General features: G+C 42.7%; 1 protein-coding gene across 2 annotated transcripts in view; it reads left to right on the top strand.

Moving 5' to 3' along the window:
- DERA (deoxyribose-phosphate aldolase) overlaps positions 1 to 14036 on the top strand; it is a 140897-nt gene extending 126861 nt beyond the window's left edge. The window contains exon 8 of one of the 2 annotated variants that reach the window (XM_074938311.1): positions 11808 to 14036. In XM_074938311.1, the coding sequence (XP_074794412.1) occupies positions 11808 to 11849 (42 nt within the window). In that variant the 3' untranslated portion in view covers positions 11850 to 14036. The remainder of the gene's footprint in view (positions 1 to 11807) is intronic. The other variant, XM_074938291.1, reaches the window with a different exon arrangement.
- Positions 14037 to 18144: the final 4108 nt, after the last annotated feature.

The raw sequence follows: 18144 nt of genomic DNA, 5'->3' as shown, positions 1-18144 counted from the left end.
TGTTTATTCCCTCTGAAGCACCTAGCATAGGCCACTGTCAAAAACAGGATATGGGGCTAGATGGACCATTGGTCTGACCAAGTATGGCCATTTTTATGTTCTAAGTTTGGCATTAGGGGTCAAAATAGGATGAAGCAGAGGGAGTGGAGTGTTGTTCCCCTCTCCTGTGCTAAAGGCAGAAGGAAGCTCCCTCTCCTCTCCCTGCCACAGTCAAGCAGTGCCTTTCCCTTCCCTGGAATGGCTCCCTCTCCCTTCCCTGGAATGGCCAAGTGGTGCCTCTCCTCCAGCTATCCCTTCTCAGCCTAGCCTAGCCTAGGTAGGCAGAGAAAGAATAAGGTGGTGGTGGTGGGGGGGGGGAGGGGTAGGAGCAGCGCTGAAGAACTCTGTGATGCTCCAAAGCATCTCTCTTTCTCCAACAGAAGCTGGTCTAATACAAAATATTACCTCACCCATCCAGCCCAGTTAAGCTCGGTAGCCCAGATCTGTAGTGGTTATTGATTTCCAGTTAATGCTGATTTAAAGAGCTGGGGATTGTGGGGTTCTACTCCCAGAAGCAGGCACAACAGAATCAAGGTTATTAACATCAATATCTGGTTGAGTACCCAGATGTGCAAAATGCAGACACTCACACTGGGGGCAAAGCAAAGCTTTAACAACTTTTATTAACACAATTAGTAAAGAGAAAAAAGCTCCAAACCACATAAAAAGAGCAAAAAATATATATATATATGCAGAGTTAAGATGATGTTTTGTACCATTCCTTGCATATGTACTCATATACTCACATCCTTCCTCGGGGATCTGGTAGTGAGAGACAAAAAAACCTACTCTGTCCCTGGAATGCCAAACAAGTCCTATGGTCCAAATCCAGACAGACAACAATGGCAACACACACAGTGGTTTGGCCTATTACAGGACCTAGGGTCTGTCATGATTATTGATTCAAATGCCCAGCCTCCCTTGTCCACATCTACCTCCCTCACCCTAATAATGTTGGGATATTCTTATCTGATAGGTCAGTGTATTAATAATTTCAACTAATTATCATATCATAATTATCAATTCATTGCCAAGTCAAGTTTGCGGTTAAGCATTTGCCAACATTTTATCCTAAAGTATCCAAGCCTAGTAGCAGATCAGTGTTCTTGCAGTTAGCTGGTATCGTTATGCACAAACTCCCCCCTTAAGCACACTATTCCTACTTCCCGAAAATTCAGGGTAACTGCTGGGCCATTTTTCTATGTCAAATCTCATTGTAGGCCTTGAAGCCTTATGCTAACTTATGCCATATGCGAACTGCTTAAACTAATGTCTTACGGGATATGGCCTGTAGGCTCCTTGCATCACTCCTAAGTTAAATAAAATGCTAAAGCCAGCTCTATGGGCTACAGGACTAACCAGCACTTCCCCTCACTTCCCCACTCTTTCTAGGCTGTGGCAGAGGTGTTCCACATCCTTTTTCAATTGCCTTTAACCAAACTGCTGCTTTGGGGTATGAACATTCAAACTAGGATCCATGTGTGAATTTTGCAAACGGTGCCATCTTTCTAATGAGCTAAGCACTCTCTATTCTCCAGCTTCAAACACCCATGAATTTTGGAGTGTTAGAAATTCAGTTCTGGATGTGCCTTCCGATTTTCAAGCTTGGTGCCCTCTACTGAAAATCTGGCCAAGCCTCTTCCAGCAATGGCTTAGCAGGATAACCAACTTGCTAATTTTTTAGTTGTTTTGCCCCCTGAGGTTTATGTTACAATAAATATTCATGACACATTCCCCATCACATTGTTAACTTCTGGAGAAAACACTGTAATCTGTTTAAGAAGAACATGAATCAGGCTGATAAAAATAATTGGCTGGGTTTTTCTTTTAAATTTTTTAAATATATATCTATATCTATATAGATATATATTTTAAATAAATCTGTCAAAGGTTCCTATGGTAATGAGGAGCTTTGTTGTCACGACAACTGCTTATTCCTTTTCCTTTGAAGAAGCCTTTAATTTGATAAGCAAAACATCACGAATAATTAAAACAAATGGTAAGTGAAAAAAAAACATCTGCTATGAAAAATCCCCACCAGAAAGCTTAACAATCTCACTTGTTAACTGACAAACTTCAGATGGGATGTAGACATGTCAACTAGCACAGACATACTCACCAGCTGCCAGGGGCTTGGATAATCACACATCAGGAATCCCAACTCTTTGTATGGAGCAAATATGTCTTATTCACATGATTATTTCTCATTATTTCTGATGCTTTCCCCTGTATATTATGCACATATGCTGCTGCAGCAGCTCAAAAGAGGGATTCTTTCCAGATGCAATTCTTTCTCTCCCCCAACTAAAAGAACCTTCACAATATTGCCTCTGGGCATGTGGTAAGTGGGGGTACTGTCCCCTTTTGACTCTATTCATGCCCAGGAGGAGGGAAGAGGCTTGACAAATGGGGTGAGGGTTTTCTTTGGAAAGTTAAGGCAGACTATGGTGTTGAACGCTCCTCTGTGCTGGGGAACAACCCCTAGAAGATTGATTTGGGAAGTACTGGAAGCCATCCTGGTTTTAATGGAGCTGTGCTGCCAAGCCGCTGTAGAACATCACAGGGGACACCAGAACTGGTGCAGAGGCACACAGGCTCTGTGTGCATGGCCTTGTACCTCCATGGATGGATCCTGGAGATAACCCTCCTCCGCCCCGGCCCACTTCTGCTGTCTGGGATTGGGGCAGGCATAAAGGGACATAAAAATGAGCCACAATGACTGAAAAATTTGGAGACATCTTTGCAAAGAAGTTTCCCCCTTGTTGCTTCCCTATCCTGTGGGTTTTCCCAGGGGATGGCACAGTCTGGCACTCAGTTTTTACTTCATCATTTCTCAGGAAAGATTCCTGTTTGACTCAATAGGACTTTTTTTTCAGTAAAGAACTTCAGTATTTGAACTCATAATAATAATAATATAAAAGAACTAATGGAAATGCATACTATTGACTCCATAATGCTGAAACACTTTGGTCTTGACAATAAACTAGGAAGACATAAACCATTCAGAATTTGGAAGCTAAAATTCTTGCTCTGTTGCTGACCTCAGTGGAAGCAGGAAGTACTGAAAATCTTGCAATAGAGCCTGTTGTACTATCTTCTAAGGCACTCTGAGGTCTACTTTTGTAGTACAGACCATTTCCACAGCACACTCTGTGCCACCCTCTCCAAAAGGATCTGCTATTCTTAAGCAGCACATTTTCTAATGGTTGTATTTCCATAATGTCTATCTTTGATACCTATATTTTGCATGCAGTCTCTTCTGGATGCCTTGGTGCTCTTCACTCATCCATCCAGGATATTCCTATTAGAGGTGAGGTTTTCAGCCCCTTCTCCTACAGAGAGAAGTTGTTCCTTGCATCTTACCCATTTCCTCATGAAGAGACTGCATCAGATTTCTGGAAAGATTGCCTTGCTGAGAAGATGGGAAGGTTGGGCAATCAAAGTAGAGAGAGGCAAGGTGGCTTTTGGGGCAATACCTTTCCAGCTGCACTAACAAATACTTGAGCAAACAGAAAAAAAAAACAACCCTGCCTTTGATTTTCACTGCTTCCTATCTTCATTACAGTCTTAAATTAATGACAAACCAGAATTACCAGTATGGACATTAGGCGGTGCTATGACAGTGGTTTCTGAGAAGTCTAGTAGGAAAATTCTGGGTAGAAGAGTGCAGTAAAGAAGATTGTAAATGGTTGTGTGGAAATAAAGGATCACTCTAACAGAGTTAATCCATTGCTATCCATTTCTATTCAGCTAACTTATATGATTGGACACCATGAGTTGTCACTGATGATGTCTGCTGCTGCCTTTTGCCATCCAGTAATTTCCCCCATTGCTCAAGAGGCTAGCCCCAGCAGCTCCACCTAAAAATGCAGAGAAAGATGCTCAAGAAGTATCTTCTTGTGAATGATGCCGTTGTAAAGGAGATAGAGATATAAGGACTGCAAGTATTAACTGGCCTAAACATGGAGATAGATCAACCACATACCATGTTTATAACACCCGTCACTGAATGCAATGCTAAAATCAGCTGCAGGTTGGAAGGATTACATTAGTTCACTGTAAATACTGATACTTGGTACTGACCGCTATATGTTGGTCTAATAGGTCTATATAGCAATATATCATATTGTTAGTATGTATGAAGCATATGATATCGATATCTATCTATATCAGAGGTTTCCAAACTTGGTTCACGGCTTGTTCAGGGTAAGCCCCTGGCGGGCCACGAGATGGTTTGTTTACCTGAGCGTCTGCTTGCAGCTCCCAGTGGCCACGGTTCACCGTTCCCGGCCAATGGGAGCTGCAGGAAGTGGTGGCCCGGCATTTAAAAAAAGCTTCGCCATTTCAAAAAAAATGGAAACTTGTCCAGGGGCAAAATACATTAATGGTCTGCCCTAGTCAAAGATGAGGAGGTGCCTTCACAGACTAGTACCTGGAATGCTAGTATTCAAAACAAAAATAAAGGAAGGTACAGAACAATTAGTTAAGGAATTGGTATGAACTGGTGGGTTGGATTTTGGTGGGTAAAGCGTTTTGTAACTTGTAAAATTATCTTATAAATACTACTAGCTGAAATGTGTAACTTTGAAGCACACCTTCTGTGGAAGGTGAATGTAACAATGCTGCACAAGATGGCTGCCCAGAGACTGGTATTGTATTGCACCTTTTTCCCTGTACTTTAGGATTATTGACTTTTAACAATAAACCTGACTGATGTTGTTCATTCGGTCTCAAGTATATTTTGTAATGAACCAAAGTGTAGCCAAGCAATGGACTACACTGACCCATCCGCAATGGGTGTTTTTTTTCTTTTTAAAATTCCCCAACCCAAACACCAGTGCTTGTAAAAGGGACTAGATAGGCCTGGACACTGAAATCCCCTGTTCGTCCAGGTATAGTACAGCACAGGCGATAGCTTCTCTCAAGCTGCTGAGGGAACCTACCTAGATGAAACTACTTCTAGGGAGCAAGTGTAATTAAGTCTCCATTGCCTGCTTTCCTGTGAGACTAGTCTCAAGATGCCAGTTCATGGTAACTATGGTGGTGGGAGTGGTGAACTGTGTGGTGTGGAATTGCCCTCTGGGAACTCAGTTGGGACCACCAGCTCATTTCACATAGGACACTGAACAGCCACCTGATGGCAACAACTTTCAGATCACAAACAGACCCTATTTTAGAGGTGAAAGGCTCCATTTCCCATGGTTAATATCCCCTGGGCCATCCAATCCCCCAGGAAAAAACATTTTTGATACTTATAGATGTGGGATATATCATGGTAGTCCTCCTGTAACTGCATTAAAGACACATTATTCTCCAAAGGTTAACATAGTTGCTGAACATCAGAGGACTCTGACAGCATGTTAAGAGACCAGATGAAGCCATACATGGGCATGCTGCAGCTATTTGTGCTCCTGCAGGTGTGAGTGAATATGGTGACAAGAGAGATGAATAATGCTTAGAGACTAATTAGTGGGAAAATCTTCCTTTATATAAGCTACATTTGAGGCCCCAACTGAAGTGTTTCTCTTCACCTTGTAAGTGTTACACAAGACAGACCCTGAGCAAAATTCTGCCCTCAATTACATAGCACAAATCAGGGGACTTCACGTGGGTTGCACGGGTACAAAATTGGACATAATTTGCCCTCCATATGTAAGAAGAGACTGACCCGTGGAAAGCGTTACCTGTGGTCCAGTTTTAATCTGAGGAGTCTAAAGGACAAAGTCTGCACTCCATAACTGTGCTTGGGGGTAATAATTTGGCCTCTTCCCCCAACTAAATCAACTTACTCATGATCACTATGGCTAACAAAGTAAAAGGACTTGAGGCTTGCTCAACTGATGCTTCCCACTTCAGAGAGAGTTACAAGAGAATTGGATACAGTTTATAAAACATTTGTAAATCTTAGCAAGGAAAAGCAAAGCAGAGTGATTAACAGTATACTGTCGGTAGTGGTGCATGTATATAGCAAATACAGACACAGTAAAATACATATATTTAATATTATAAGCACAGTGCACCCAGCTGAATAGTACACAGGTCTGTTCTCAGACAAAGGAAAGTCACATCAGTACAGGTAGTGCTTGTGACAAATTTCTGTTGCGTCTTGGGGCTCCTTGGTGCATATGTTACTATTTATAGCCTCATCCATTGCCTACCCATTTATCACTTACCATGGCCAAGACAAAAAAAAAAAACAAAACAATCAGACCCCACCATTGGACAGGCAGGAGCCAATATTCAGGAGTGGGAGTTGGAGTGTGGAGACAGAAATTAGGCTCACCCCCTCCCCCTCTGCCAATCTGCAATTAATGTGGCGGACAATGGATACAACTACATTTGCTAGGGTGACTCCAGATGAGCTCCTTGTGCTACTGTGGTATAAAACTATATTAAATGTGTAAGCTATCAGTTTAAATGCTATGGGGTCTTTCCAGGTCCTGCCTGAAGGCTAGAGGGCTCCATAGAGAAGTGTGCAGTCTGCATCTAGCTTCAGTCAGTTCTGCAGGTGGGTTGAGTTGTGCTTCTCTGCCTCAGGGAGCAGCCTGCTTTATTTCTCTCTGTTTTTGAGTTCTTGTGTGTTAGCTAGGGTGACCAGACAGCAAGCGTGAAAAACTGGGACACGGGGTGGAGGGTAATAGGCACCTATATAAGACAAAGCCCCACATATCGGGACTGTCCCTATAAAATCGAGACATCTGGTCACCCTAGTATTAGCTTTCTGAATTCTAAGCAATGAAGTAGTGTTATGTTGCAACCTTCCAGTGAGAGTATTTCATGTTTTGAATTAACTTCTCTGTGTGTCTGCTGTGAAACATAACAGCTATCACCCTCCTCTAACCCACTCTCTACATGTAGTGATGCCTCATTGACCTGGAAATGGAAGCAGGATGGCTAAGCTGTGACAAGCTGAGAAGCTCTATCAGTGCTAATTGAGCAAATGAGCAGGAAAGAGTTTCCAATCTTCTTGGGGGCAATGGCCCTTAAATAACCTTAGCAGAGCTAACAGTCATTTGCTGATGAGTAGCCTTACAACAACGGAAATAACTAAATATACAAATAGAGTTACAGTAAAGCAGCTACTCTGACATAAGCAACTAAAGATGTGGACACAGAATTTTCCTTAAGTAGGACATTCCCAACAGTGGTTGTTTATTGCCACCCTGCTTGGCCATGCAGTGGGAGAGGTCCTTTGCGCAGCTGTGCAAGGATCTTAGATGATAGCAACCTATGTGCTCTGGAAATTTAATTACCAAATTTAAATTTAAATACTAAATGCTTCGCAACCTAAATGAGTGGCCTCAAATGGGCATGTTGTTGGAGCTCACCTTACAACATGCTATCCCTGCTTGTTGAATGAAGAAAGTGCAGAGATTTGCGTTGCTTGGCTTCTGTCTGCACAGCAACGTTTGTGTATCTTGGCGCAAATCTAAAAGGTAGATTTAATATTTACATATTTCTAGCTTGACAAAACATTTAAGGAGTGATAAAATTATACACCTTCAAATATCAGAGGGAGTAAATATCAAGGAGGTGGAATATTCTCACAAGAGAACCAAAGAAAGGTCCATGTGATTTTCTCTCTGCCAGCCACTGGCTCAAATGTGGCCAGCCTGGTAGTGACCAATTATCCCCTAATGGTCATCTGGAGGCTTATATGAAACGCATTAATGATCTGATCCACTTCCTAGTGCACTGGCTTCTATATAATAAATGCTGTCAATGAGACCCTCACTTGTAATGGCAGTCTCAGATCAGAGCCTAAGGGCTGCATGGCTACAAAGACTGAACTGCTTTCTGAACTACACCCAGGAGGTGAGGACCAGGGGCTGGCCTGCTGGTGAAATAGCAGAGAGGGGAGCTTTCACTGTTGTGGTCTGTCCTGTTCCTGCATTAGGGGATTTCTGACCCCAGGTCTGCCAAGCCAACATGTTTTACCAGCACTATGTCTATGAAAAAGGCATGCAGAGATGAAGAGAGATGCTAGAAATCCCAAATACAGCAAAGATGCCTTGGTAAGAGCTGAGATTCCAGTGCATATCAGGAAACTGTTCTGCAGAGTTTCCTGTTAAAGCAAAGAAAGGCCAACCAATTCACAGAGAAGGAAAATGGACCCTGTCTGATTGCTACACCAGACAATGCAGATAATGCTCCTGATCTGCACTTCTCTTACTCAACCCAATACTAGGGCACAGGAAATGAATGACACTCAGACCTGTGAGCTTTGAGATCATTTTTGGAACTTGTTAGAGAGAAACTGTTTGGAGAGAAATCTACACATTGGATCATAGAAGATATTAGTACCACTCTTGGGTTATTGCTGCTAGGGGAAATGTAATGGGTGCTCACTCTTTGGTGCCTCCTAGTGGCCTATCTGGGGATTAGCTCACCATATGGTAAGATGCCCCTTCCTGCGGTTACTCAGACGGTCATCCCACTCACTCTCTCCATGGCTATATTAGCGTCTCCAGGGCTAGAGTGGGGTGAACGGCCCATCACAGGAAACTTTAGGGGATAGGAATCTGGGTCCCTACAGGATGGGCCTTTGTGGTGACAAAGAGAATATTGTCTCATTGGCAAGATGCATTGGCGGAGATATTGAGAGGGGTGTTCCTTTCGCAGTTCAGTGTATGTAATGGAGGGTGGACACGGTGCTCAGTACCTGTTTGTTTCCAAGTACTTGGTTGTCTAATAATTATAATCCCAATTTTTTCTTACTGTATTAGTGATTTTTGTGACTAATTATACTTTGTTACTGTCTACATCTGTATCAAAAGGGATATCCTGCCACAGCTGACAGGTTGCGATGTTCACCCACATGTGCAGGTGTAGAATGAGGTGAAGATCTTGGTTTTACATTTTAAGGCCTTTAATGGACTGGGTCTCAGATGCTTCCCCCCCCCCCCCTGCAAATTTTTTACCTACCATTATGTCCTGAGATCCAAGTGGGGGTCTTGCTGGAGTTGGACCTTGCAGGGGCACAAAGGTTATGTCCCCATCTCCACATCTACAGGCTTTCATTCCAAACAGAGCAATCATAGAAACAGCTGCTTTAAAAATCTTTTCATTTCACAAAGCTTGGGCCTGGCACATTAATTGGAATGATGACTGTCTAGATTTACTTGAATTTGAAAGGTCTTGGGTGCATTTCAAGATAAGTACTATCAAACAAAATAAAGTCTTCCTCAAAAGAAGAGTGACTACCCTGCTCAGGAGTGTTCATTTTTATGACAGCTGAATACAGCTGGAAAAGCAGGTTTGTTAACAGTTTGTTCTTGTGAAATAAAAATCATATGGAGTTTGTCTTTCCATGAGGCCGATTTCCTTTAGCAGCCTGAATAACCAACTGGCTACTGGCCAAGTGTGGTGGATTTGTCCCATGTTTGCAAGATCAGTGAGCAAAGCTGTTTTCTGTTAATAAATATTTAATTTACAAGGTATTGTAAGTAATAAAAAGGGAAGGGAGTTTAGCTGCTGGGAGATTTAACGCTTTAGTAGCAATAACTAACAACCAGGTTTGGTTGGTTTTTTCTTCACATGGCCAGTGGACAACTGACTTCATCAGTCTTATTGCATTATAACCTTGTAGTAAGCACAGCAAACTTGCTGAGCAAAACAGAAGTGGACTGGGACATGCACTGTGCCTTGACAGATACACAGCTGAGGGCAACATTCTTAGAGAGTCTCCTCTCTTCTTCTTTCTGAGTAACCTGTGATAAATATTGCATTTCTCAGTTACACTGGGAAAAATCGAAAATGTTTGATCCTTCCTGTGATACAGGTAGCTCTATATGAGGGTGAGGGCTGGGGAAGGAATGCAATGTAGCACATACAGAATAGCCAGCAATACTTTATCAAAAGGAGGAACAGGACCTCAGATGAGATCAATCAGCTAACTAAGATGTCTCCAGTATTTCAGAATGGAGCTTGTAAGATTAAGCTGGAAAATTAAGTTATTCAAAAATAAGCATGATAAAGGAAAACAGAGTGTTCAACAAAAGCCTGGGCAAAAGAAATATGAATTGAAGGCAGTGTATATCTAATTTTTAATGTATTTCTGAAGCCACTGTACTTTTAGGGAGGGAAAATTGGTCCTGTGGTTAAGACACAGGAGTAAATGTCAGGAGACCTGTGGTATGATGCTGCAAGTTGCTAGATGCATCCTGTGATGCAATGAGCTCTCAACTCTCTGTGGAGACAAGGGCACACAACACCTGAATAAGGAGTAGACTCCTTGGTTCTATTCTTGAGTTTGCTAAAGACTGTGGGCATGTGACACAGAGGCCCATTTGTGGTTCCTTATTGTGGGTCAGCAACTCTTGTCAGGCATGACTATATCTCACACACCAGTGACATGATACTTATCTAAAAAAGTGTCATGTAATGTGTCATCAGAAAACTGATAACTCACTGACTAATATTCTTGTGTGATGTATGTACATGGTGCCTATTAAGAATTATGGATATATGCTATAATTACGATTCATGGGTGTTTAAACCAGGTATATCAGGGGAGTTGGTAAACAGGTCTGCCCTGGACAAAGGAATATGTTTGCTTCTCTAACTAGCAGCCTGGTCATTAGGCAGAGAGAATGAAGGTACACGTACATTTACATATCAGGTGAACAATGATATCAAGCTAACAAGTGGGAGAGGAGACAGCATGATGTCTATGCCCCAGCAGGTAAGAAAGGCTGGTCTGGGTTTTACTTTTCAAAGAACACATTGCAAAGGTTTACTGGTCTAAAAAGACAGGGTGGCTGAATGTCAAGTGATAAGTAAGGCTATGTTTTAGTCAGAAGTATTTTTAGTAAAAGTCATGGACAGGTCATGAGCAATAAACAAAAATTCACAGCCCCTGACCTGTCCATGACTTGTAATGTATCCCTGACTAAATCTTGGGAGTGCTGCGGGTGCTCATGGGGGGCCTGCGGGTGCTGGGGGGAGGATGCCTGGGGGGGCACTGCAGGTGTGCAGGGGGACCCTGCAGGCATTGGGGGGCAGTCTGAGGCGTGTTGCGAGTGCTGTGGGGAGGGTGGTCCGGGGGTGCCATGGGTGTTTGGGTGGGAGCAGCCCAGAACCCCTGCTGGTGCTGGGGGAGGGGGGAGTTGGCAGGGCTGGCAGGCTCCCTACCCAGCTTCTCAGAAGCAGCTATTTGTCCCGTCCCCCCCCCGAGCTCCTAGCTCCGCGTGCTGACAGCTCCGCAGCTCCCACTGGTCGGGAACCGCGGCCAACGGGAGCTGCAGGGGGTGGTGCCTGCGGGTGGAGGCAGCGTGCGGAGCTAGGAACTGAGGGAGGGAACGACACGTTGCTGCTTCCGGGGAGCCCCCGACACGGCAAGCGCCAACCAGAGCCCTCACCCCCTCCAGTGCCCCAACTCCCAGCCCTGAGCCCCCTCCCACACCCAAACGCCTCCTGCTGCTGCTGGGGTGGGGGCGGGGGCGGTGGCCCAAGACTGCCCCAGCAGCGGTCAGTGCAACTGGCCAAGGGGCTGCCTTAGCTGCTCGGGCAGACCTGGAGCCAGCCGCACCAGAAGTCAGGGAGGTCTCAGAAAGTCATGGAATCCGTGACCTCCATGACAAACTCACAGCCTTAGTGATAAGCAATTGAATCACCTGATTGCATACTACACTGCTATATTATAAAAGTGTATAGAATGATGTCTCTTCTGAAAACTAATGACACTGGTGATCAATATCATTCTGAAATGTATGTATTAACATTATATGAGGAAATATGGATACTTAAAGATATTATCCTTTAAACAGGTTCTCCCCCAGATGGGAGAGAAGGCAGTGTGTCTTCAATGAGATTAAGCAAGGTGTCATCAAACACAATGGAAGCTCCGTTTACACAGAAATCATCAAGAGCATGGGAAGCCCACAGGAAGAGAAGAACAGCATGAGAGCATCCTGCCTCTTGAAACAAGGTCATTGAGCTTTGGAGGACATAAGCAAAAACAGAAGCCATCTTTGGCTCCATCACTAGACGCAAGGGAACAGAGCTCTTGCAAGCTGAGAAAGATGGGTCCTTCAACCAAGTGGGGCTTGAAGTCTCTGGAAACTGAGTATAGATGAGAAACCTGCATAGGCAAAGATCCTTTACTTAGGAAGACAAGAGAAACAAGCTCCTGATGCTTTTTGTGGAAGGTCCTGATTAAGAGAAAGTCAGCCATGGCTGGGAAGAAGGAAGATGGTTGATTTTTGAGAGAAAAAAGATCTTGAACAAAGCCAGTACCTTGCTAGATCAAGTTTTGGACTTTTAGAAGTGTATTTTTGTTTTTTTTTTCTTTTAACTCTTGTCTTCATTCCTTATACTTGAATACATTTAATCCTACGTATATTTTGTTTTGTTTTATTTTTATTGTAAACTAACTCAGTGTTGTGTTTAAAGGGTAGGGTGTATTTACCCCAATTAATCAGCTGCAATGTACTTTTCTCTCTTTAAAGGAACAAACAAACCTTTCTTTGAACTGTCTAGGAAAGGGCTGGATATGGCAGAGCACATGGTACTGGAAAATTAGAAACTCAACCACAACAGGCTGCAGAGCACTCAGATACTCAGGGCGTGAGCTGCATTCTTTGCTGCTGGTGTGCAGGTTATGAGACACAGCAGCAGGGCATTTCAGACACCTAGGTTTACAGGGTAAGAGATGACAAACCCTCATTGGTCTGGATTGTACCCCTGAATCCCATGATAGCATGTCACTTAATCTCTTGGTGCCTCAGTATCCCCCAACTATAAGATGGAGACAAGACTCACCTACTGCACAGGAATGCTAGGATGTTTAATTGTTCAATGTTTGCAAAGTGGTTTGAGTTAAGGTACTATAGAAGTGTAAAGTATTATTACTGTTTGGTTGTTTATTGTACATTACACAGACTCCTACAGAGCAGAAACCTTTTGCTAGGGATTCTGAACAGCAGTACAGAAACAACCACCAAAAATACGGTGCATGCATTGTTTTTGATTTTCTAGTATATGTTTGCTGGTGGCTGCCCCAAGGAACCATAGGTAGGACAGAGCTAATATATATTGTTGGTCCTGCCAACATGAAATTAGTATATCCAAGTTTTGACGATTTAATTCACATTGCTTTAGATTTTATTTTAGTGCTGTTACCTATGCATTTGATCACTGAAATTGGTGGGCAGAGTCCCCCCAAAAATTGAAGGCCTGCCCCTTCAAGGGGGAGTGGGGGCAGAGAACCCAGAAGTCAATAGACGGCAGGGAACAAAACAAAAAACAACCCCAAACCCAACCCTCTTCCCCCATGGGGTCAGGGTGAAGAGTACAGCATCCAAACGATGGATTCTGAGGAGGGACGTGGCGTGGAAACCCAATTCTCAGCGTATCCACAAACCAGCAGCTCTGCAAACACTCCTATACTACCCTCCAGTCCTGAGTTAAAAGGCTAGCCTCTAGTCATTCACTCTCTAGGGCCACTCACTTCTTGGCCTCTCGGATGAAACCATCAACAAGCAATGCTAATTATGACAGTGGCTTTTGTGCCATTGATCTATTAGGAATAATAAACTATTCTACAGGCAGTAAGCAGCATTGTCCAGTGTCTGAGTGCACCAGACTGGCAATGAGGATACCTGGGTTCTAGCCCAGGTTCTGCTACTGACTTGCCTTTGACACTGTCTAGTCACTCACCTCTCCATGCCTCAGTTTCCCCAGCTATAAATGGGGCTAAGGAAACTTATCTTTTGTAAAGCAATTTAAAATGTATGCATGAAGAGTGCTATATAAAAACTAGGTGTTATTAGAAGTGAGCTGCTTCTACTACCTGATTTAACACAGGCTGCCAAATCACCATCAGGTAGTAATAAGCCAATGCTGGGTAAGATTCAAAGTAGCAATCTTAGGGTGATATGGCTCCTAACTTTAGGGTGATAAGGGCAACATTTATTCTGAGACATTGATACAGCTCAATAATATTATAGACAAACAGCAAGGTCACATGCTTTGGGGGAAAAAAAGGGATTTTTCCTTCATTTTTGCTTGAGACTTTAATAACCATATTTGTTAAAATAAAATGTGATAGCTGGACAAAACACGTTTATTGTAATAACAGCAACATTATAAAACTGATAAACCCTGTTCTTCAAAAGCAGATTATGCCTCTGTTTGTTTTTCTACTGAGTAGGGAATTGTCCCAAAGGATCTCCCTCTGGGAACTCTTGTCTCAGCATGAGATGAGTAACACGATTTATGTAGACACTGTTAGCTCCTTTTGCTTCTCAGACAGAAAATGGCTTTATCTAGTCAGGTAATGTCACAATAAAATAGTACAGTAGAAATTTCATCACAGGATGGGCTAAGAGAGACAGATCACCCAATCTATATTTTCACAGTCTGTTTAAACAGGGTGTTGTGCTAGGAAGGAGATGAGCAGTAACACGAGGAAAAGAAAAATTGAGACCACAACCCAGCTTTTAAGCAGAGAATTACTTTGTGGATTGATGATGGCATTACCAAAGTTGGATAACAGACAGGGAGGGGACCTGGTAATGCATTTATTGGATTTAATAGGCTGCTTTCCCACTAACATTTTCTAGAACTATTCTATAATTAGCATCTATTTATGTTTATACACACACACTCCACCACCACATCCATACCAGCAGCCAGTTTCTTTAAAGAATAAACAATCAAAATTGCCTTTGGTAATCTTAACCCTTTGGAGACTAAGGGTTTGTCTTCAGCAAAGTTAACACAAGTTCTTTCTTGGGTGTTGCCCCTAACCTGATAGAGATTTTGATGTTTAAAAAGATTTAATATAGTCAGTACAGAAACACAGTAAAAACTGAAAACTGAACTACAAACTCAAAAATGATTGCCCATCCCCAGCAGTACAAGTTGCATTTCCAATAGCCAATGCAGAGTAAATCGATCCAAATCGCTTATAAGAATATAATATCTAAACACCAAATGAAGGCATCAAGCCACTAAAAATCTAAAAAAACCCAAAGAACATTGGCAGTACCAAATAATTTACATTGTCTTCTTTTTAAAATGGACCTCTTTGCTTGATCCAAAATAAAGTTGCAAAGCATACCACAGATCTATTTGAGAACCTATATTTAACAGAAAAAAGTAAGAACAAGTAAAAAACAGTCTCCTCCATATCAAAAAAGGACATGACATGGACACCTCCGGAGTCACACTATGCACAAACGTATTTGTGGCAATAGCCCTGTGAAGAATTCGCTATTAGAGATCAACCATCCTTTTTGCAATTGGAGACTTGTATACTGTTCACCAGGCTAGCTGGCCAGAGTCCATTACAGAAGAGGTCTTCTCCGTATCGGATCGGGATAATCAACAAACGCTCAAAAAGGACAAATCTCTACCACTAGCATATTATTTTATATATGGCCTAAGCTATTAAAAGTAAATTCAGAAGACCCATTGAAGGCAAAGCTTCCAGGCTTGTCAACATCTCAATCCACAGCAGGAGCAACGGGCAAGAAAATAGAAACATTAGTACAATCAGGCATGGCTTGCTTAAGGAGGCAAATGTGCAGACTGGCAAAACTGCCTTTAAGAAGGGCTGATAAAAACTGAGAAACCCAGTGAATTGAATAAAAGCCAAGCTTGACAGCCAAGATACCTGCTGAGACCCACGTAAAATTAGTAAAATCAATTAAATGAACCAGTTTTGTTACACCTGCTGCAATAAGGGAAGAGAAGACTCCTAGAAACAAACCTAGGAATCCTCATGGCAAGTAGACCTGGGAACCCCAGTTGCCTATCGTGTGGCCTCAGCTTAAAAAATAAAAATCTCCAACTGTTAAAAAGGCTTTGATAAAAACTGGGTAACACCTCAAAAACTGAGGAAGCCAGGGTCCAACACAAAAATGTCCTGATCAAAACCCAAACCCTCTAACTGCCAAAGAAAAGCAAAGGCCAGTTATTTCCAAGGAACAGGCTCATCTCCAAACAGCTGTTGTAGAGACTGTAACCAAAGAGTAGCAACTCTGCTCAAAAGATCAATGAGACCTGGACCCCCTTCCACAATGGGCAGCTACAAAATACTCTGCCTCAGCCAATGATGGCCGGTCCAGAAAAAGTCCAAAAGAACCCAATGTGCAAATCAAACATTTTTTAGGACAAAATTACATCCCATAATAGGACAAGTTTATCAAAAATGGACTTGCTGGGGATGCAATAGGTCTGATCAGTGTGCATGATCAAACCAATCACAGTTTCCAGTGTATTTGCCAAGGCCTTTGAAAAAAGTTTATATATTGAGCAAAGCAGGAACACAAGTCTCCAATTCTTCACCTTCTTAAGGTCCCCATTCTTAGGCAACAGAGTAAGAATTGCTCAATGACAAGTGAGTGGCAATATCTTCTCTCTGATGTTCTCCTGAAAAAATCTGGAGCAAGTCAGGCCCAAAGGGCCTTATAAAACTCAACAGGCAAACCATTGATACCAGCTGCCTGCTCTGGAGCAAAGCCATTTAGGACAGAAGTTAATTCTGAGAGTGTCAGGTCCTGTTCAAGTCTGTCCATGTCCAATGCTGAGATCCTAGAAAGATCCTCAAGGAGTTGTCGAGTCTCAGATAGACACACACACTCTGCAGCATAGAGGTCTGAGAAAAAAAATAATCACAGCAAAAAGTTTCTAATCCCCACAGGATCTGAAAGCACTTGGCCCAACAACATCTTGAAGTGGCCAATTATCTTCTGTTCCACATGTTTCTTTTCCAGGCTAAAGAAAAAAGGAGTAGGTGCATCCATTTGAGAGAGGCCCTGAAATCGGGCCCTAACTAGTGCTCCCTGAGCTTTGCTATCCAATAGGTATTGCACTAGATGTTTTTTTATATTTCAAGCTCTCAGGCAACCCAACATCATTAGTGCCATGAAAGGCTTTTTCAAGTTCCACAACCCCCAACTCATACTCCGGCGAAGGCTCAGGGTTGTCTGCTGCAAGTATTGGTGATAAAAACATTTAACTTTACTCACCTCCCACCATTGCCTCAGGGAGGGGAAAACATCCTTTGAGGCAACCTAGGCACCCCAAAAATAATTGAGTGAACATCTTATAAAAAGTGAGTGTTAAAATGCGAATATGGACAACAGTCTTGAGTATGGACAACAGTCTTGAATAGAAGGAACACACATAAGACTAAACCATAATCTGAAATCCCGGTAGGGACAATACAGCTAGAAAGCAAACAAGACAAATGATGAGTAAAAACAAAGATGGTCCAAATGGGCCATAGAGAAAGACCTGGCACTGCACACAACCAGGCATATTGCTGTGCATAAGGATGAAAATGTCATCACACATCAATATGTCAGAATCCTGTAAAAGAGTTGCAAGTCTCTGAGCAGACAGAGGATATGGTTCCAAATGATTCCTATCCAATTTCTCATTAAGAGTACAATTAAAATTGCCCCTCAGAATAAAATGTCATTTGTCAAACAATGTGCCAAAAGTGCACCCAACCTCTGGGAAAAAAACAAATAACCCCCCTCCCCAGCAACACGCCCCGTCTTTCCCTATTGTAATCAAAAAAGAAGATATTGCTCAAAAGTAGCTCAACCCGTTAATGAATGTCCTGGAACAACTTCCTGAACAACCACTGAATCAGGCTTCACTCTGTCTGCAGAGAGAACGACAACCCCTGTGCTTGCCATGGAACCATGACACTGAAAAAACTCCCCTCTCCAACTAGGGAGACCATCGGTTTGGTTGCCTGCATCTGTGTGAGTCTCTTGAAAAATTGGAATGTCCACCTTTCTCTGGGACACACACTTAAAAAAGAGCCATATGTTTTCTGATGTCCCTGCACCCATTCAGAGAGCCACATACAAAGTTATCCATCAGACCAGCATTCACCAGAAAAAATAGGAAGACAGACAGACACAGAGCCCCCCTCCCCCAAACAAAAACATCATATCCTCCTAGATCCATTCATTCCCAACATTTTCACTGGTCAAAGAGACATGCACTTTGGTCATCAGTTTTTTCAATCTGTACTGCTTCTGTTTGTCAAACTCAGACACAGAGACACGTCTCTTTGTATACTGAGCAGACAGCAAAGTCAAATCAAAATCAGGTAACCAATCTGCCACCTCTACTCCACGT

The sequence above is a fragment of the Natator depressus genome, chromosome 1, assembly GCF_965152275.1.
Source record: "Natator depressus isolate rNatDep1 chromosome 1, rNatDep2.hap1, whole genome shotgun sequence".
Taxonomy (NCBI): domain Eukaryota; kingdom Metazoa; phylum Chordata; order Testudines; family Cheloniidae; genus Natator; species Natator depressus.
The sequence above is the reverse complement of the archived record's forward strand: the minus strand, read 5'-3'. Positions and strand labels throughout refer to the sequence as shown.